The 16,357-nt window shown below is 41.8% G+C and overlaps 1 protein-coding gene and 2 non-coding genes across 3 annotated transcripts in view; 2 read left to right on the plus strand and 1 right to left on the minus strand.

Moving 5' to 3' along the window:
- The window catches only part of LOC126191417 (dedicator of cytokinesis protein 9), a 374,795-nt gene that overhangs the window by 325,634 nt on the left and 32,804 nt on the right, over nucleotides 1–16,357 (plus strand). The window contains exon 33 of the mRNA XM_049932289.1: nucleotides 14,863–15,073. Within this exon, the coding sequence (XP_049788246.1) occupies nucleotides 14,863–15,073 (211 nt within the window). The remainder of the gene's footprint in view (nucleotides 1–14,862; nucleotides 15,074–16,357) is intronic.
- On the minus strand, nucleotides 9,262–9,336 carry Trnat-ugu (transfer RNA threonine (anticodon UGU)). The gene has a single exon. It is a non-coding gene; the product is annotated as a tRNA-Thr (tRNA).
- Trnat-ugu (transfer RNA threonine (anticodon UGU)) lies at nucleotides 10,009–10,083 on the plus strand. Its single transcript has one exon. It is a non-coding gene; the product is annotated as a tRNA-Thr (tRNA).

Genomic DNA, 16,357 nt, shown 5'->3' on the forward strand with positions numbered 1-16,357 from the left:
TATACAATTCATAGGATTGAGGAATTGTCTGGGTGTGGTAGTCTGTGTGTTGTGATGTCGATGCAGCAAAGGGCGTAAAGTCACTATGGCCACTGCTATGTTGTGTCCTTCCCCTTACAAAAGATGATGCCACCCCAAACCTTGAGACACTCTTTTTGTTTGGATCACTAGTGATAATAATGCATCCTGCTGTCAGTAATGCCAGATCATGATGATGTGATGGTCATATGCATTATCAGACAGAACAGGAGATTAACATACCAGTATCTATCTGTGACAGTCCTTTTAGCATTTGTAAATATTTCTTTGTTCAGCAATGTGTGATCTAGTTCCAAGCGACAGGTCTTTTGTGTACTCTTGAGTCTTTCATGGCAGCATTACTGGATAAAATGTTTTCTGCTTTTAAATTCCTTCAAGTGAGACAAAATTCTTGATCTTGTGACAGCATTCATTGCCATTCATACTCGGAATTAGAGATGCCAGCTGTGTGCAGTAGTCCCTATGAATGTGGCAGTATTTATGGAGGACAAACCATCCACACTGTCACTGAATGTTGTGCTGAACACAAGTGTGGTATAAACTAAAGCAACATGGACATTTCAGCCATGGCAGAACATTATCTAGAGAATAATTGCAGAATACTATTTGAGGAGACAATGATATTGGCCAGATGAATACATATTGGGATTCAACTATAAAAGATGCAGCTGATATTTGATTATATTGCTATAACAGGGTGTATACAACCCAGGACAACCGGGAGATCCGGGAAAAACCCAGAAGTTTTTTCATCCGGGAGAAAACTGGGAAAATCCCGGGAATTTTTTAGACTTCCGGGAATTTTTCATTGTTTTAGGTTTCAGTCAAAATTTTGTAATTTTGTCTGGTAAGAACCGATACTCTAACAAAGGATATTACTGAATCCCGCTACTGCAGAATAATACTGCAACAATAAAACATGAACGAGAAAACAAAATGAAAATTAACCATAAATTGCAAAGGAAATGTGGCATATACAACAACTAAGCACAGTGCTCATACAAGGGTTTGCCAACAGCAAAATGTGTCAAAGGCCTTAGGAAGACTGTGCAATGATTCATAACAACAAATTGCCTCCGATGAGCGTGACGTCATAACTATTTACGTTAGATTCGTTTTAGCAGTAGCGGGCTCATGCACGTGCGCAGTTGAGTGGCGTATAAGTAGTACCTTTTCCCGTTTCTGGCTACAGAAATGTGGCTGTTGGCTGTGTAAGCAGTCGCAGCTAGATGCTACCGGGAAGAAATTTACTGCCGCGCTGAAGCTGCCAGATTCACGCATGCGCATCGGGCCCGGATCTATGAGGGAGGGGGGGGGGGGGCAAATTCATGTTCTTGGGGAGGAAAAAACCTTTTTTCACAAAGTGCCTAGCATCCAGCGCATGTTGGTCTATTGATTACTCATATAATTTTGATGCGCATCCCTCTTGGTTTTTGAACACGCTCTGTAAGTTGATTTCTGAATGAATCATAAGCCGCATGGGGTAGCTCTACGATCTAGAGCGACTTGTCACGGTTCGCGCGGCTGCCCCCGTCGGAAGTTCAAATCCTCCCTCGGGCATGGGTATGCTTGTTGTCCTTAGTGGAAGTTAGATTAAGTAGTGTGTGAGCCTAGGGACCGATCACATCAGCAGTTTGGTGTGCTATACAACCTGAGCGGAGTAAAGCCAAATGAATGAACGGCAATCGCTGTCTGATTATGCTGTTGTTTGGATTTGCGAATGATCAGCGTTGCTATAATTACTAGGGAAATCCATAGATTCAGACTACCATTTTGAACTATGTGTGAGAATGTACGATGAATTTCTTAAGTCACAGAGCATTTGATGACGAGCCATTTAGAAGTACTTCGAGCCCAGAAGATCATTCATGTCATTATTATGAGCAAATTGATGTAGTGCTACAGGAATCTCTCTCTCCTCTGCTGTAGCTAATTTATTTGTGGAAAACTTTGAGGACAAGTCACTGGACTCGGCTTAAAATTTTACTGGCACATTTGTGTGATATATGTGAAAGCTTAGCTTCTGTTGCAGATTATTGACCAATGCTATATGTGAAAGCCTTTCTTTTCTTGTAGCAACACTATGTATATTAATTTAAAACATTAACTTTTCCTCTTTGTGTATCCGCACTGCTTAGCAGTAGAGTTGCTATTAGCTGACTACATCACGTGTCCTGTGGTCTGAATATTCGCTGTCATCGGCTGGCAGGATCACGTGACATGAGCTATGACTGGCTTACAAAAGCGCATCGCAATCTGGAGTACAATGGTTCAGAAAGTAACATACGGTGTTTAGTGGAATTCGAATTTACACTTTTGTAATACGGAAATATGCAGCGTACATGTTGCTGCACATCAAAAATCTTTCCAAAAGGAGCTTTCTTCCCTGAGTTTCGTTTTCTAAAGTGCTGGGAAATTCTACACCCGCATATAAAACCATAACCCTTCAAAGGATTGATAAGTTTTACAGTTCCGAGGGAAAATATACCGTCACTTAATAACACGGAAAAAGTGTGTTTTCAGGCAGGAGAAAGTTTATTTTTAACTGGGAAAAATCAGGGAATTTTTTTTTCCTTGTCCACGTATACACCCTGTATAATGTCAGCAGAGCATGGAGGTCCACACCTAATAGGGCATGGGAACAGAGGAAAATAATAGAGAATTACTGGTTGGCAAGAATGGCGTGTTTGAACTTTGACTGTGTCACTGGCCCTACTTGCCTGCTGACATTATTGTGCCTCGGCAAGCCATCCCTGTGGTAGGCTATTTAACTCACCATTCTGTGCCTTCATCAATTTGGCCCACCTCTAGGACACAGGTTGCTTACCAGGAAATTCAAAAATTTCTAGTTCTGATGATGGTAGAGAAGAATTTTTATGAAAGCTTGAGAATTTTATCTCAATTGCAACAGTTATTCCACTATGAGAGAATTGGAAGACACATAACATTACTCTAAAGAGAGGATATAATGCATAGTGTGTGTCTGTTAGAAAAATGGTGCAGCAGGCATTCACATCTGCTCAGTTCTTTAGAATTTTTACAGTGCTGCTGGGACAAGAGTGCTTCATCGCAAATTTAAGTGAAGTCAAAACCTAGCTTCCAAACAAAAGCTGAATGAAGTGAAAATGAGCATACGGACAGCAGTGAGGAAGTAATTTAGTGAATTTGAAAATAAAATTTTGCCAACTAATCTGATTGAAAATGTTAACTAGTTTTGGTCTAATGGAAAATCAGGAAGTGGATGAAAATCATCCATTCAGTTGCTCAGTGGCCATACCAGCACAGAAATGGAAGACAACAGACAGTAGACTGAAATACTGAATTTGGTCTTCCGAAACTGCTTCACCACAAAAGATCATAATATGGTCCCTTCTTTCAATCATTGCATGAACACCGAAATGACAGGCATTGAGATAAATGATTGCAGAATAGAAAATCAACTACAGTCACCTAATACTGGAAAGGCATCTGAAACAGACAAAATAACTGTAAGATTTTATAGGAATTATGCTGCAGAACTTTCCTTGTGGCAGAAATTTATTGTAGCTTTGCTAGAGCAATGAAGGGTTCATAGTGACTGTGAAAAGAACAGGTCATTCCCATTTTCTAGTGGGGTCATCAGACAGATGCACCTAATTATGGACCTATATCCCTGACATCATTCTGTTGTAGAATTATGGAACATGTTCTATGCTCACTTATTATGACATTTTTGGAGAACAAAGGTCTCCTCTATAAAAACCAAATTGGATTCTGCAAGCAGAGCTCTTACAAAATTCTGCTCTGTTCATCTGTGTAACCCAGGTCGCTATAAACATTGGCACACAAGTTGATGCCATGTTCCTCGACTTCAGGAAGACATTGGATACAGTTCTACACTGTTGGTTTGTGGAAAAAGTACAATCTTGCCAAATATTGGACCAGATTTGTGACTGGATTCAGGAATTCCTTGCAGATACAACTCAAAAAATGGATGTTTACAGAATAAAATTGACAGTTGTAAGTGTAATATCACGAGTGCCCCAGGAAAGTGTAATAGGACCGTTACTGTGTACAATGTATGTAATGATGTAGTGAGTAATATTGGAAGCTATATGAACCTGTTTGTAGATGGAGCTGTTTCCTAAAAGGAGATAGCGAACTGCAATAAGACCTGCAGAGGATTGATGAATAGTGTATGGACTGTCAGTTGAGTCTGAAAGTAAATAAATGTGACATGTTGTGCATACATAAGAGAAGTAGTCCACTATTGTCCAATTACACTATTGGTGACAAATCGCTGGAAACAGGAATTACTGTAAAATACCCAAGAGTGGCCATCTGGAGCAACCTAAAGTGGAATGACTTCATAAAAGAAAGTAGCAAGCTCATGTGTCATGCTGTGATTTATGGGAAGGGCCTTATGGAAATATAATTCATCCATCAAAGCAATGGCTTACAAAACACATGTTTGACAAATTCTTGAATATTGCTCACCAATCTGGGGCCCTTTCCAGGTTGGAATAATAGAAGAGATAGAAAAGATCCAAGAGTGAGTGGCAAATTTCGTCATGGGGTCATTTACTCAGCACAAGAGTGGTACAGAGAACATCAAACTCTAGTGGCAGATGCTACAAGACAGATGTTGTGCATCACAGAGAGTATCATATTGAAATTCTGGGAGAGTATGTTCCAGGAAGAGTCAGGCACATTTTATATGTGTGCCTTGCGAAATGACCACATCTGAGAAATTAGTTCTAATATAGAGGTTTACTGACAATCATTCTTCCCACACATATTTTGTAAATGGAAAGGAGTAGGACGGATTGGATAGTAATACCAGTAGTACCTCCTGCAGCACACCGTATGGTGGCTTGTGGAGTATAGATGTAGAAGTGGAGGCACAGGATGTTATACTGACTTTTAGCCTTTTTCTAGGAAATGCTAAACCATCAAAATCTAACATTAGCTCGGAGGAACAATGGAGTCAGTGTCTTCTGTGAGATATCAAGGACTTGTTTGCCTTGTGAGCTGACAAAGGAAATGTTATGGCAGCACATAATACCGAAAATTACCAGTACAAATTGTCACTGCTATTGGGTGATGAGATGTACTAGTGTTTGAGTCATGGTATCCTAGTCAGAGTGTTGTGTGAAAGATGGGGAGTGTCTTAAAGGAGTTTGATGTTCCAGTTGAAGTAGTTATGAAATTAATGCCATGTGCTGTCTGACTGCCCACACTGTTTAGACTGCTCAAGATTAATAAGGAAGAGGTTCCTCTTGGAGGATGTAGCATGTTGTTCTAGATGGGCAGTCATTGAGAAATGTAGGAGGAACTATGGGCGTGCACCAGACACGCGTTGGGACTCTTGCTGTTCATGTTGTATGGTAAAGACCCCACAAACACAGTTAATAATAACCTCAGACATTTTATATTAGATGCAGTTGTGTGTTGTAAAGTACAGTTTCTCAAATATTCATTTAGATCTTAATAAGATTTCAAAGTGGTGAAATTTGTTTAAAAAGTTCTGTCATCTAAAACTGTTCATTTCAAAAACTTGCAGAAAAGTAGTATCCTATCACAATAACATCAGTGAATCACAGCTCCACTTGGTCAACTCATCAGATACCTATTTGTAACAATTTGTGGGAATATGAAACAGTATGATTACATAAAATTTCAGCCTTAGTAAAATTGTTTGGAGATTTTGGTTCAGCAGTAGAAAACAAGGAAAATTTAATAGTCTGCAGAGGAGATTACATATAAAACACATGTGCATCCCACCTTCAAATATTTCTTAAATGTGTGAAAGCCATACCAAATAGAACTAACAAATGATATTGAACATAAAAAAGTCATAAATTATCTCAGGTTTATGTATGTGTGTGGTTTCTGTTCTTTTGGACATGTCTAAAAGAACAGATACCATTTTTATCCTGTAATCACTATGAATCAAGACACAAAGGAGTTAAAGACATTAGCTGCCGGTAGGTATTGTTTTATATCAATGGGGCAAGTTGAGAAATTTGTGTCAGACCAGGATTCAAACCAGGGTGTCCTGCTTACTAGGCATATGCTCCGACTCCTATGTCATCTGGACGCAGTGGTCATCACAACCACTCAAACTACCCTAGCATGCCTCCCATCAGATCCTAATTCACAAGGTATACCACACACTACTGATATAGTGCACCTGCTCATTAGCCTCATTATTCGCAACATCTCACTGATTCCTGGAAGATGGGTGTTGCCCTAGGGATCAGTGCTGGGGCCACTCTTGTTTCTTATTTATATAAAAGATATGCCTTCTAGTTTTACAAGTAATTCTAAAATATTTCTGTTTGCTGATGACACTAGCTTGGTAGTAAAGGATGTTGTATACAACATTGGCACTGTTTCAAATTGTCCACTTCATGGCGTACGTTCATGGCCTGTAGAAAATAAACTAACAGTACATCACAGTAAGAGACAGTTTTTACCCTTTCTAACACACAATTCAACAAAACCCAACATTTTAATTTCAGAGAATGGGCATATTAGTGGAACTGAGCAGTTCAAATTTCTAGGTGTTCAAATAGATAGTAAATTGTTGTGGAAAGCCCACGTTCAGGGTCTTGTTCAAAGACTTAATGCTGCCATTTTTATTATTCAAACGGTATCTGAAATGAGTGCTAGTTTGACATGTATGATGTATGGTATATTTTGGGGTATTCTGACATTGCGCCCCCCCCCCCCCCCCCCCCCCCCCCCCTCTCTCTCTCTCTCTCTCTCTCTCTCTCTCTCTCTCTCTCTCTCTCTCTCTCTATATATATATATATATATATATATAATAGAGGGAAACGTTCCACGTGGGAAAAAAAATATATATATATATATATATATATATATACTTAAAAACAAAGATGATGTGACTTACCAAATGAAAGTGCTGGCAGGTCGACAGTCACACAAACGAACACAAACATACACACAAAATTCAAGCTTTCGCAACAAACTGTTGCCTCATCAGGAAAGAGGGAAGGAGAGGGAAAGACGAAAGGATGTGGGTTTTAAGGGAGAGGGTCATTCCAGTCCCGGGAGCGGAAAGACTTACCTTAGGGGGAAAAGGAATATATAAATAATAGAGGGAAACATTCCACGTGGGAAAAATATATTTAAAAAGAAAGATGATGAGACTTACCCAACTAAAGCGCTGGCAGGTCGATAGACACACAAACAAACACAAACATACACACAAAATTCAAGCTTTCGCAACCAATGGTTGCCTCATCAGGAAAGAGGGAAGGAGAGGGAAAGACGAAAGGATTTGGGTTTTAAGGGAAGGGTAAGGAGTCATTTCAATCCCGGGAGGGAAAAGACTTACCTTAGGGGGGAAAAAGGACAGGTATACACTCGCGCGCGCGCGCGCACACACACACATATCCATCCGCACATATACAGACACAAGCAGACATTTGTAAAGGCAAAGAGTTTGGGCAGAGATGTCAGTCGAGGTGGAAGTACAGAGGCTAAGATGTTGTTGAATGACAGGTGAGGTATGAGCGGCGGCAACTTGACATTAGCGGAGGTTGAGGCCTGGTGGGTAACGGGAAGAGGGGATCCACTGAAGGGCAAGTTCCCATCTCTGGAGTTCTGACAGGTTGGTGTTAGTGGGAAGTATCCAGATAACCCGGACAGTGTAACACTGTGCCAAGATGTGCTGGCCGTGCATAAAGGCATGTTTAGTCACAGGGTGATCCTGATTACCAACAAACACTGTCTGCCTGTGTCCATTCATACGAATGGACAGTTTGTTGCTGGCCATTCCCACATAGAAAGCTTCACAGTGTAGGCAGGTCAGTTGGTAAATCACGTGGGTGCTTTCACACGTGGCTCTGCCTTTGATCTTGTATACCTTCCGGGTTACAGGACTGGAGTAGGTGGTGGTGGGAGGTTGCATGGGACAGGTTTTACACCGGGGGCAGTTACAAGGGTAGGAGCCAGAGGGTAGGGAAGAAGGTTTGGGGATTTCTTAGGGATGAACCAAGAGGTTACGAAGGTTAGGTGCACGGCGGAAAGACACTCTTGGTGGAGTGGGGACGATTTCATGAAGGATGGATCTCATTTCAGGGCAGGATTTGAGGAAGTCGTATCCCTGCTGGAGAGCCACATTCAGAGGCTGATCCAGTGCCGGAAAGTATCCTGTCACAAGTGGGGCACTTTTGGGATTCTTTTGTGGGAGGTTCTGGGTTTGAGGGGATGAGGAAGTGGCTCTAGTAATTTGCTTCTGTACCAGGTTGGGAGGGTAGTTGTGGGATGCGAAAGCTGTTTTCAGGTGGTTGGTGTAATGCTTCAGGGATTCCGGACTGGAGCAGATTAGTTTGCCACGAAGACCTAGGCTGTAGGGAAGGGACCGTTTGATGTGGAATGGATGGCAGCTGTCATAATGGAGGTACTGTTGCTTGTTGGTGGGTTTGATGTGGACGGATGTGTGAAGCTGGCCATTAGACAAATGGAGATCAATGTCAAGGAAAGTGGCATGGGATTTGGAGTAGGACCAGGTGAATCTGATGGAACCAAAGGAGTTGAGGTTGGAGAGGAAATTCTGGAGTTCCAGATCATGAAGATGTCATCAATAAATCTGTACCAAACTTTGGGTTGGCAGGCCTGGGTAACCAAGAAGGCGTCTTCTAAGCGACCCATAAATAGGTTGGCGTACTCAGATAATACTAGGCAGAAATCCAATCTGCAGTTGGGTTGCATTTCCTTAACTCTTAAGCAGAAAGGTGTGCAGTGTACTGCTGCATGCATTTTCAATAAGCTACCACAAGAAGAGATACAAGAAGGTATCAGATAGATTATATAATGGTAAGACAGAGATTTAGGAACCAGGTTTTAAATTGTAAGACATTTCCAGTGGCAGATGTGGACTCTGACCACAATCTATTGGTTATGAACTGTAGATTAAAACTGAAGAAACTGCAAAAAGGTGGTAATTTAAGGAGATGGGACCTGGATAAACTGAAAGATCCAGAGGTTGTACAGAGTTTCAGGGGGAGCATAAGGGAACAATTGACATGAATGGGGGAAAGAAATACAGTAAAAGAAGAATGGGTAGCTATATATGACGGTAGTATCTGTTCCCAAAAGAACAGTTACCGTCAATGACCATGCAGCTTTGCTAGAAATGAAATGATAATTAAATGGACACCCTAGCTGCAAGCAGGCGTTGATATACTTCATTGGGGACATGTTGAAAATGTGTGCCCCGACCGGGACTCGAACCCGGGATCTCCTGCTTACATGGCAGACGCTCTATCCATCTGAGCCATCGCGGACACAGAGGATAGCGCGTCTGCAGGGACTTATCCCTTGCACGCTCCCCGTGAGACCCACATTCCCAACATGTCCACAACACTACATTCGTAGTGCGCATAATAGATGTTTGCCCATCATACTCATTACTCGTGGCAGATTAATCTACCAAGTCCCGTACGAGTTCGGGCATAGCGTGTGCGTTCGCACAAGAAGGTCAAAGGCCGGGAACCCATATTTTTAACTATATATGACGGTACTATCTGTTCCCAAAAGAAGTTACCATCAATGACCATGCAGCTTTGCTAGAAATGAAATGATAATTAAAAGGACACCCTAGCTGCAAGCAGGCGTTGATATACTTCATTGGGGACATGTTGAAAATGTGTGCCCTGACTGGGACTCGAACCCGGGATCTCTCGGTAACTGTTGACGGTAACTGTTCTTTCGGGAACAGATACTACCGTCATATATAGTTAAAAATATGGGTTCCCGGCCTTTGACCTTCTTGTGCGAACGCACACGCTATGCCCGAACTCGTACGGGACTTGGTAGATTAATCTGCCACGAGTAATGAGTATGATGGGCAAACATCTATTAGGCGCACTACGAATGTAGTGTTGTGGACCTGTTGGGAATGTGGATCTCACGGGGAGCATGCAAGGGATAAGTCCCTGCAGATGCGCTATCCTCTGTGCCCGCGATGGCTCAGATGGATAGAGCGTCTGCCATGTAAGCAGGAGATCCCGGGTTCGAGTCCCGGTCGGGGCACACATTTTCAACGTGTCCCCAATGAAGTATATCAACGCCTGCTTGCAGCTAGGGTGTCCATTTAAGAATGGGTAGCTTTGAGGGATGAAGTAGTGAAGGCAGCAGAGGATCAAGTAGGTAAAAAGACGAGGACTAGTAGAAATCCTTGGGTAACAGAAGAAATATTGAATTTAATTGATGAAAGGAGAAAATATAAAAACGCAGTAAATGAAGCAGGCAAAAAGGAATACAAACGTCTCAAAAATGAGATTGTCAGGAAGTGCAAAATGGCTAAGCAGGGATGGATAGAGGACAAATGTAAGGATGTAGAGGCTTATCTCACTAGGGGTAAGATAGATACTGCCTACTGGAAAATTAATGAGACCTTTGGAGAAAAGAGCGCCACTTGTATGAATATCAAGAGCTCAGATGGAAACCCAGTTATAAGCAAAGAAAGGAAAGCAGAAGGGTGGAAGGAGTATACAGGGTGTTACAAAAAGGTACGGCCAAACTTTCAGGAAACATTCCTCACACACAAAGAAATAAAACATGTTATGTGGACCGGAAACGCTTACTTTCCATGTTAGAGCTCATTTTATTACTTCTCAGCAACAGAACGTACCAGCGTGACTTCAAACACTTTGTTACAGGAAATGTTCAAAATGTCCTCCGTTAGCGAGGATACATGCATCCACCCTCCGTCGCATGGAATCCCTGATGCGCTGATGCAGCCCTGGAGAATGGTGTATTGTATCACAGCCGTCCATAATACGAGTACAAAGAGTCTCTACATTTGGTACCGGGGTTGCGTAGACAAGAGCTTTCAAATGCCCCCATAAATTAAAGTCAAGAGGGTTGAGGTCAGGAGAGCGTGGAGGCCATGGAATCGGTCCGCCTCTACCAATCCATCGGTCACCATATCTGTTGTTGAGAAGCGTACGAACACTTCAACAGAAATGTGCAGGAGCTCCATCGTGCATGAACCACATGTTGTGTTGTACTTGTAAAGGCACATGTTATAGCAGCACAGATAGAGTATCCCGTATGAAATCATGATAACGTGCTCCATTGAGCATAGGTGGAAGAACATGGGGCCCAATCAAGACATCACCAACAATGCCTGCCCAAACGTTCACAGAAAATCTGTGTTGATGACGTGATTGCACAATTGCATGCGGATTCTCGTCAGCCCACACATGTTGATCGTGAAAATTTACAATTTGATCACGTTGGAATGAAGCCTCATCCGTAAAGAGAACATTTGCAACTGAAATGAGGATTGACACATTGTTGGATGAACCATTTGCAGAAGTGTACCCGTGGAGGCAATCAGTTGCTGATACTGCCTGCACACACTGTACATGGTACGGAAACAACTGGTTCTCCCGTAGCACTCTCCATATAGTGATGTGGTTTACCTTACCTTGTACAGCAGCAACTTCTCTGATGCTGACATTAGGGTTATCGTCAACTGCACGAAGAATTGCCTCGTCCATTGCAAGTGTCCTCGTCGTTCTAGGTCTTCCCCAGTCGCGAGACATAGGCTGGAATGTTCCGTGCTCCCTAAGACGCCGATCAATTGCTTCGAATGTCTTCCTGTTGGGACAACTTCATTCTGGAAATCTGTCTCGATACAAACGTACTGTGCCACGGCTTTTGCCCCGTGCTAATCCATACATCAAATGGGCATCTGCCAACTCCGCATTTGTAAACATTGCACTGACTGCAAAACCACGTTCGTGATGAACACTAACCTGTTGATGCTAGTACTGTAGAGCAATGAGTCGCATGTCAACACAAGCACCAAAGTCAACATTACCTTCCTTCAATTGGGCCAACTGGCGGTGAATCGAGAAAGTACAGTACATACTGACGAAACTAAAATGAGCTCTAACATGGAAATTAAGCGTTTCCGGACACATGTCCACATAACATCTTTTCTTTATTTGTGTGTGAGGAATGTTTCCTGAAAGTTTGGCCGTACCTTTTTGCAACACCTTGTATAGAGGATCTATACAAGGGTGATGTACTTGAGGACAATATTATGGAAATTGAAGAGGATGTAGATGAAAATGAAATGGGAGACACGATACTGCGTGAAGAGTTTGACAGAGCACTGAAAGACCTAAGTTGAAACAAGGCCCCGGGAGTAGACAACATTCCATTGGAACTACTGACGGCCTTGGGAGAGCTAGTCCTGACAAAACTCTACCATCTGGTGAGCAAGATGTATGAGACAGGTGAAATACCCTCAGACTTCAAGAAGAATATAATAATTCCAATCCCATAGAAAGCAGGTGTTGGCAGATGTGAAAATTACCGAACTATCAGTTTAATAAGTCACAGCTGCAAAATACTAATGCGAATTCTTTACAGACGAATGGAAAAGCTGGTATAAGCCGACCTTGGGGAAGATCAATTTGGATTCCGCAGAAATATTGGAACACGTGAGGCAATACTGACCCTACGACTTATCTTAGAATTTAGATTAAGGAAATGCAAACCTACGTTTCTAGCATTTGTAGACTTAGAGGAAGCTTTCGACAGTGTTGACTAGAATACTCTCTCTCAAATTCTAAAGATGGCAGGGGTAAAATACTGGGAGCAAAAGGCTATTTACAATTTGTACAGAAACCAGATGGCAGTTATAAGAGTCGAGGGGCATGAAAGGGAAGCAGTGGTTGGGAAGGGAATGAGACAGGGTCGTAGCCTGTCCCCGATGTTATTCAATCTGTATATTGAGCAAGCAGTAAAGGAAACAAAAGAAAAATTCGGAGTAGGTATTAAAATCCAAGGAGAAGAAATAAAAACTTTGAGGTTCGCCGATGACATTGTAATTCTGTCAGAGACAGCAAAGGACTTGGAAGAGCAGTTGAATGGAATGGACAGTGTCTTGAAAGGAGGATATAAGATGAACATCAACAAAAGAAAAACAAGGATAATGGAATGTAGTCTAATTAAGTCGGGTGATGCTGAGGGATTTAGATTAGGAAATGAGACACTTAAAGTAGTAAAGGAGTTTTACTATTTGGGGAACAAAATAACTGATGATGGTCGAAGTAGAGAGGATATAAAATGTAGACTGGCAATGGCAAAGAAAGCGTTCTGAAGAAGAGAAATTTGTTAACATCGAGTATAGATTTAAGTGTCAGAAAGTCGTTTCTGAAAGTATTTGTATGGAGTGTAGCCATGTATGGAAGTGAAACATGGACGATAAATAGTTTGTACAAGAAGAGAATAGAATCTTTCGAAATGTGGTGCTACAGGAGAATGCTGAAGATTAGATGGGTAGATCACGTAACTAATGAGGAGGTATTGAATAGAATTGGGGAGAAGAGGAGTTTGTGGCACAACTTGACAAGAAGAAGGGATCGGTTGTTAGGACATGTTCTGAGGCATCAAGGGATCACAAATTTAGCATTGGAGGGCAGCGTGGAGGGTAAAAATCGTAGAGGGAGGCCAAGAGATGAATACACTAAGCAGATTCGGAAGGATGCAGGATGCAGTAAGTACTGGGAGATGAAGAAGCTTGCACAGGATAGAGTAGCATGGAGAGCTGCATCAAACCAGTCTCAGGACTGAAAACGACGACAACAACAACAACAACAACAACAACAACAACAACAACCACAAGAATTAAAACAAACTTAGCAGCAATTCATGCGATTTCAAATCGAAACTGAAGAGTTTTCTCATGGGTTACTCCTTCTATTATATCAATGAGTTCCTTGGAAAATGAAGCCGATTCCTCTGTTATGTTACTGAGTGCATTTAAATAAACATACGGCTTGTCTTTTTTTGGGTTAATAAACATTTTACTTTATCTGTTGTTACCTTTATGTTGTAATTTCATGTACTGGTATGTTTCATGACCTTGGAGATTTGCTGCTCAATTTGGTCCTATGGAACTAGATGTGTAAAATAAAAAATAGAAGTTCAAGCTTGGTGTGCATCTGCACTGAACGGACCATTGGCTGTCATGCCTTAATTAAACATGTGGTGTCTGTTCTTTCAGACCTGTTTGCCTTAATTACATGTCAAACAATGGAAAATCCGGGATGAGCTGTAACAATTATTGAGAAGGAAAGCTGCTTCTCACCATATAGTGGACATGCTGAGTTGCATCTCTACTATATAGTGGGTATCAACTTTCCCTCTCATAATTGTTAATGACATATGTGCTGTCTTTTCTTTTGAACATGAACATGTCTGAAAGAACATACTCCGCATATATATAATTAAGGCGACACTGGAGATACTCACCAAGTTCAAACTCTTATGGGAAATGGCAACTTGTAGTAGGTAACGAGGCTAATGAATGGGGCATTACATCAGTAGTGTGTGGTATGAGTTGATAACTCAGTCTGATGGGAGGCATGTTAGGTTAGTCCATGCAGTTGTAGTGACAACTGTGTCCAGATGCTGCATTTAGCAGCATATATGGATACTGTTCGCAAAAATTATTGCGAATAGAGTTAGTAGCGCGGAACTAGTAAATTTAAACGTCATACTTGATGCAGCAGTTTTTCATGCATCTAGTTGTTTATGATATGATATATCTCCTGAACTATGATAGGTAGATGGTTCGTACCCTGAGAGCGATTGTTGTGTGACAGTAAGGGATGAATGTACCAAGTTTGGTTGAAATCGGTACACACACACACACACACACACACACACACACACACACACACAGAGAGAGAGAGAGAGAGAGAGAGAGAGAAGAGAGAGAGAGAGAGAGAGAGTTTTATAGTATGTGTGTATTGCATTTTTTTTTTATCTGTGTTGCAAATGTTTCAGATAAATGCCAGTGCCCTTGATTCAAAATATGCTTACATTCAAGTGACTCATGTGACTCCCTATTTTGAAAAATCTGAATTGGAAGAGCGGCAGACAGAATTTGAGCAATCACATGACATAAACACATTTATGTTTGAGACACCATTCACGAAGGATGGAAGAGTCCGTGGCAGCCCTGAAGAACAATGGAAAAGAAGAACAATACTCACAAGTAAGCTTATAGATTTTTAATAGATTTTCCAGTGATTTATTAAATTAAGAATATTTTGCAGAAATCTGCCCACCTCGCATGAGTCCTTCTTAATTTGGTTTCTGAGTGACCTGCCCCTGCCTCTCCCCACTCCCCCCAAAAGAAGAACAGCTAGTGGGAGTGTCAGTGAACTATTTACTTATTTCTCCCCTGAATAAGGAATCTGCGATTCCAAAATGTAAGAGTACTTACTGTCATTTGTTGTTATATTTACTGGGATTTGTACCATCTGAAGGCAAGTTATGGTCAGCTCATCTGTCTCTTTGTGGATTTAACAAATTTTTGAATAGAATTTCCTTTTCTGTACAGTACAATATTAGCTAGCAGTCACACAATCTTAAATTAGATAAATTTGTTGCTCCACCTTGCTACATTGGTCATAAGGTATAACTCAGATGGGTCAACTACACTGAAGTGCCAAAGAAACTGGTATATACAGAGATATGTAAACAGGCAGGATATGGCACTGCAGTTGGCAATGCCTATATAAGACAACAATTGTCCAGTGCAGTTTTTAGATCGGTTACTGCTGCTACAATCACAGGTTATCAAGATTTAAGTAAGTTTGAAGATGGTGTTATGTCGGCGCACGGGCGGTGGACTGCAGCATCTCCGAGATAGTTATGAAGGGGGATTTTCTCGTGCTACCATTTCATGAGTGGACTGTGAATATCAGGAATCTGGTAAAACATCAAATCTCCGACATCATTGTGGCCAGAAAAAGATACTGCAAGAACAGGACCAATGGCTACAACATGACAGAAGTGCAACCCATCCGCAGATTACTCCAGTTTTCAGTGCTTGGCCATCAACAATTGTCAGTGTGCGAATCATTCAACGAAACATCATCAATATGGGCTTTCAGAGTTGAAGGCCCACTCGTGTACCCTTGATGACTGCACGACACACAGCTTTACACCTCCACTGGGCCTGTCAACACCAACTTTGGACTGTTGATGACTGGAAACACATTGCCTGGTCAAAGAAGTCTCGTTTCAAATCATATCGTGTGGATGGATGTGTACGGGTATGGAGACAACCTCATGAATCCATGGACCCTGCAGGTCAGGAGGGGACCGTTCAAGCTGGTGGAGGCTCTGTAATGATGTGGGGCGTGTGCAGTTGGAGTGATATGGGACTCCTGATACATCTTGAAACGAGTCTGGCAGGTGGCACGTACATAAGCATCCTGTCTGATCACCTGCATCCATTCATGTTCATTGTGCATTCCAACAGACGTGGGCA

The sequence above is a fragment of the Schistocerca cancellata genome, chromosome 6 (assembly GCF_023864275.1).
Source record: "Schistocerca cancellata isolate TAMUIC-IGC-003103 chromosome 6, iqSchCanc2.1, whole genome shotgun sequence".
NCBI lineage: Eukaryota > Metazoa > Arthropoda > Insecta > Orthoptera > Acrididae > Schistocerca > Schistocerca cancellata.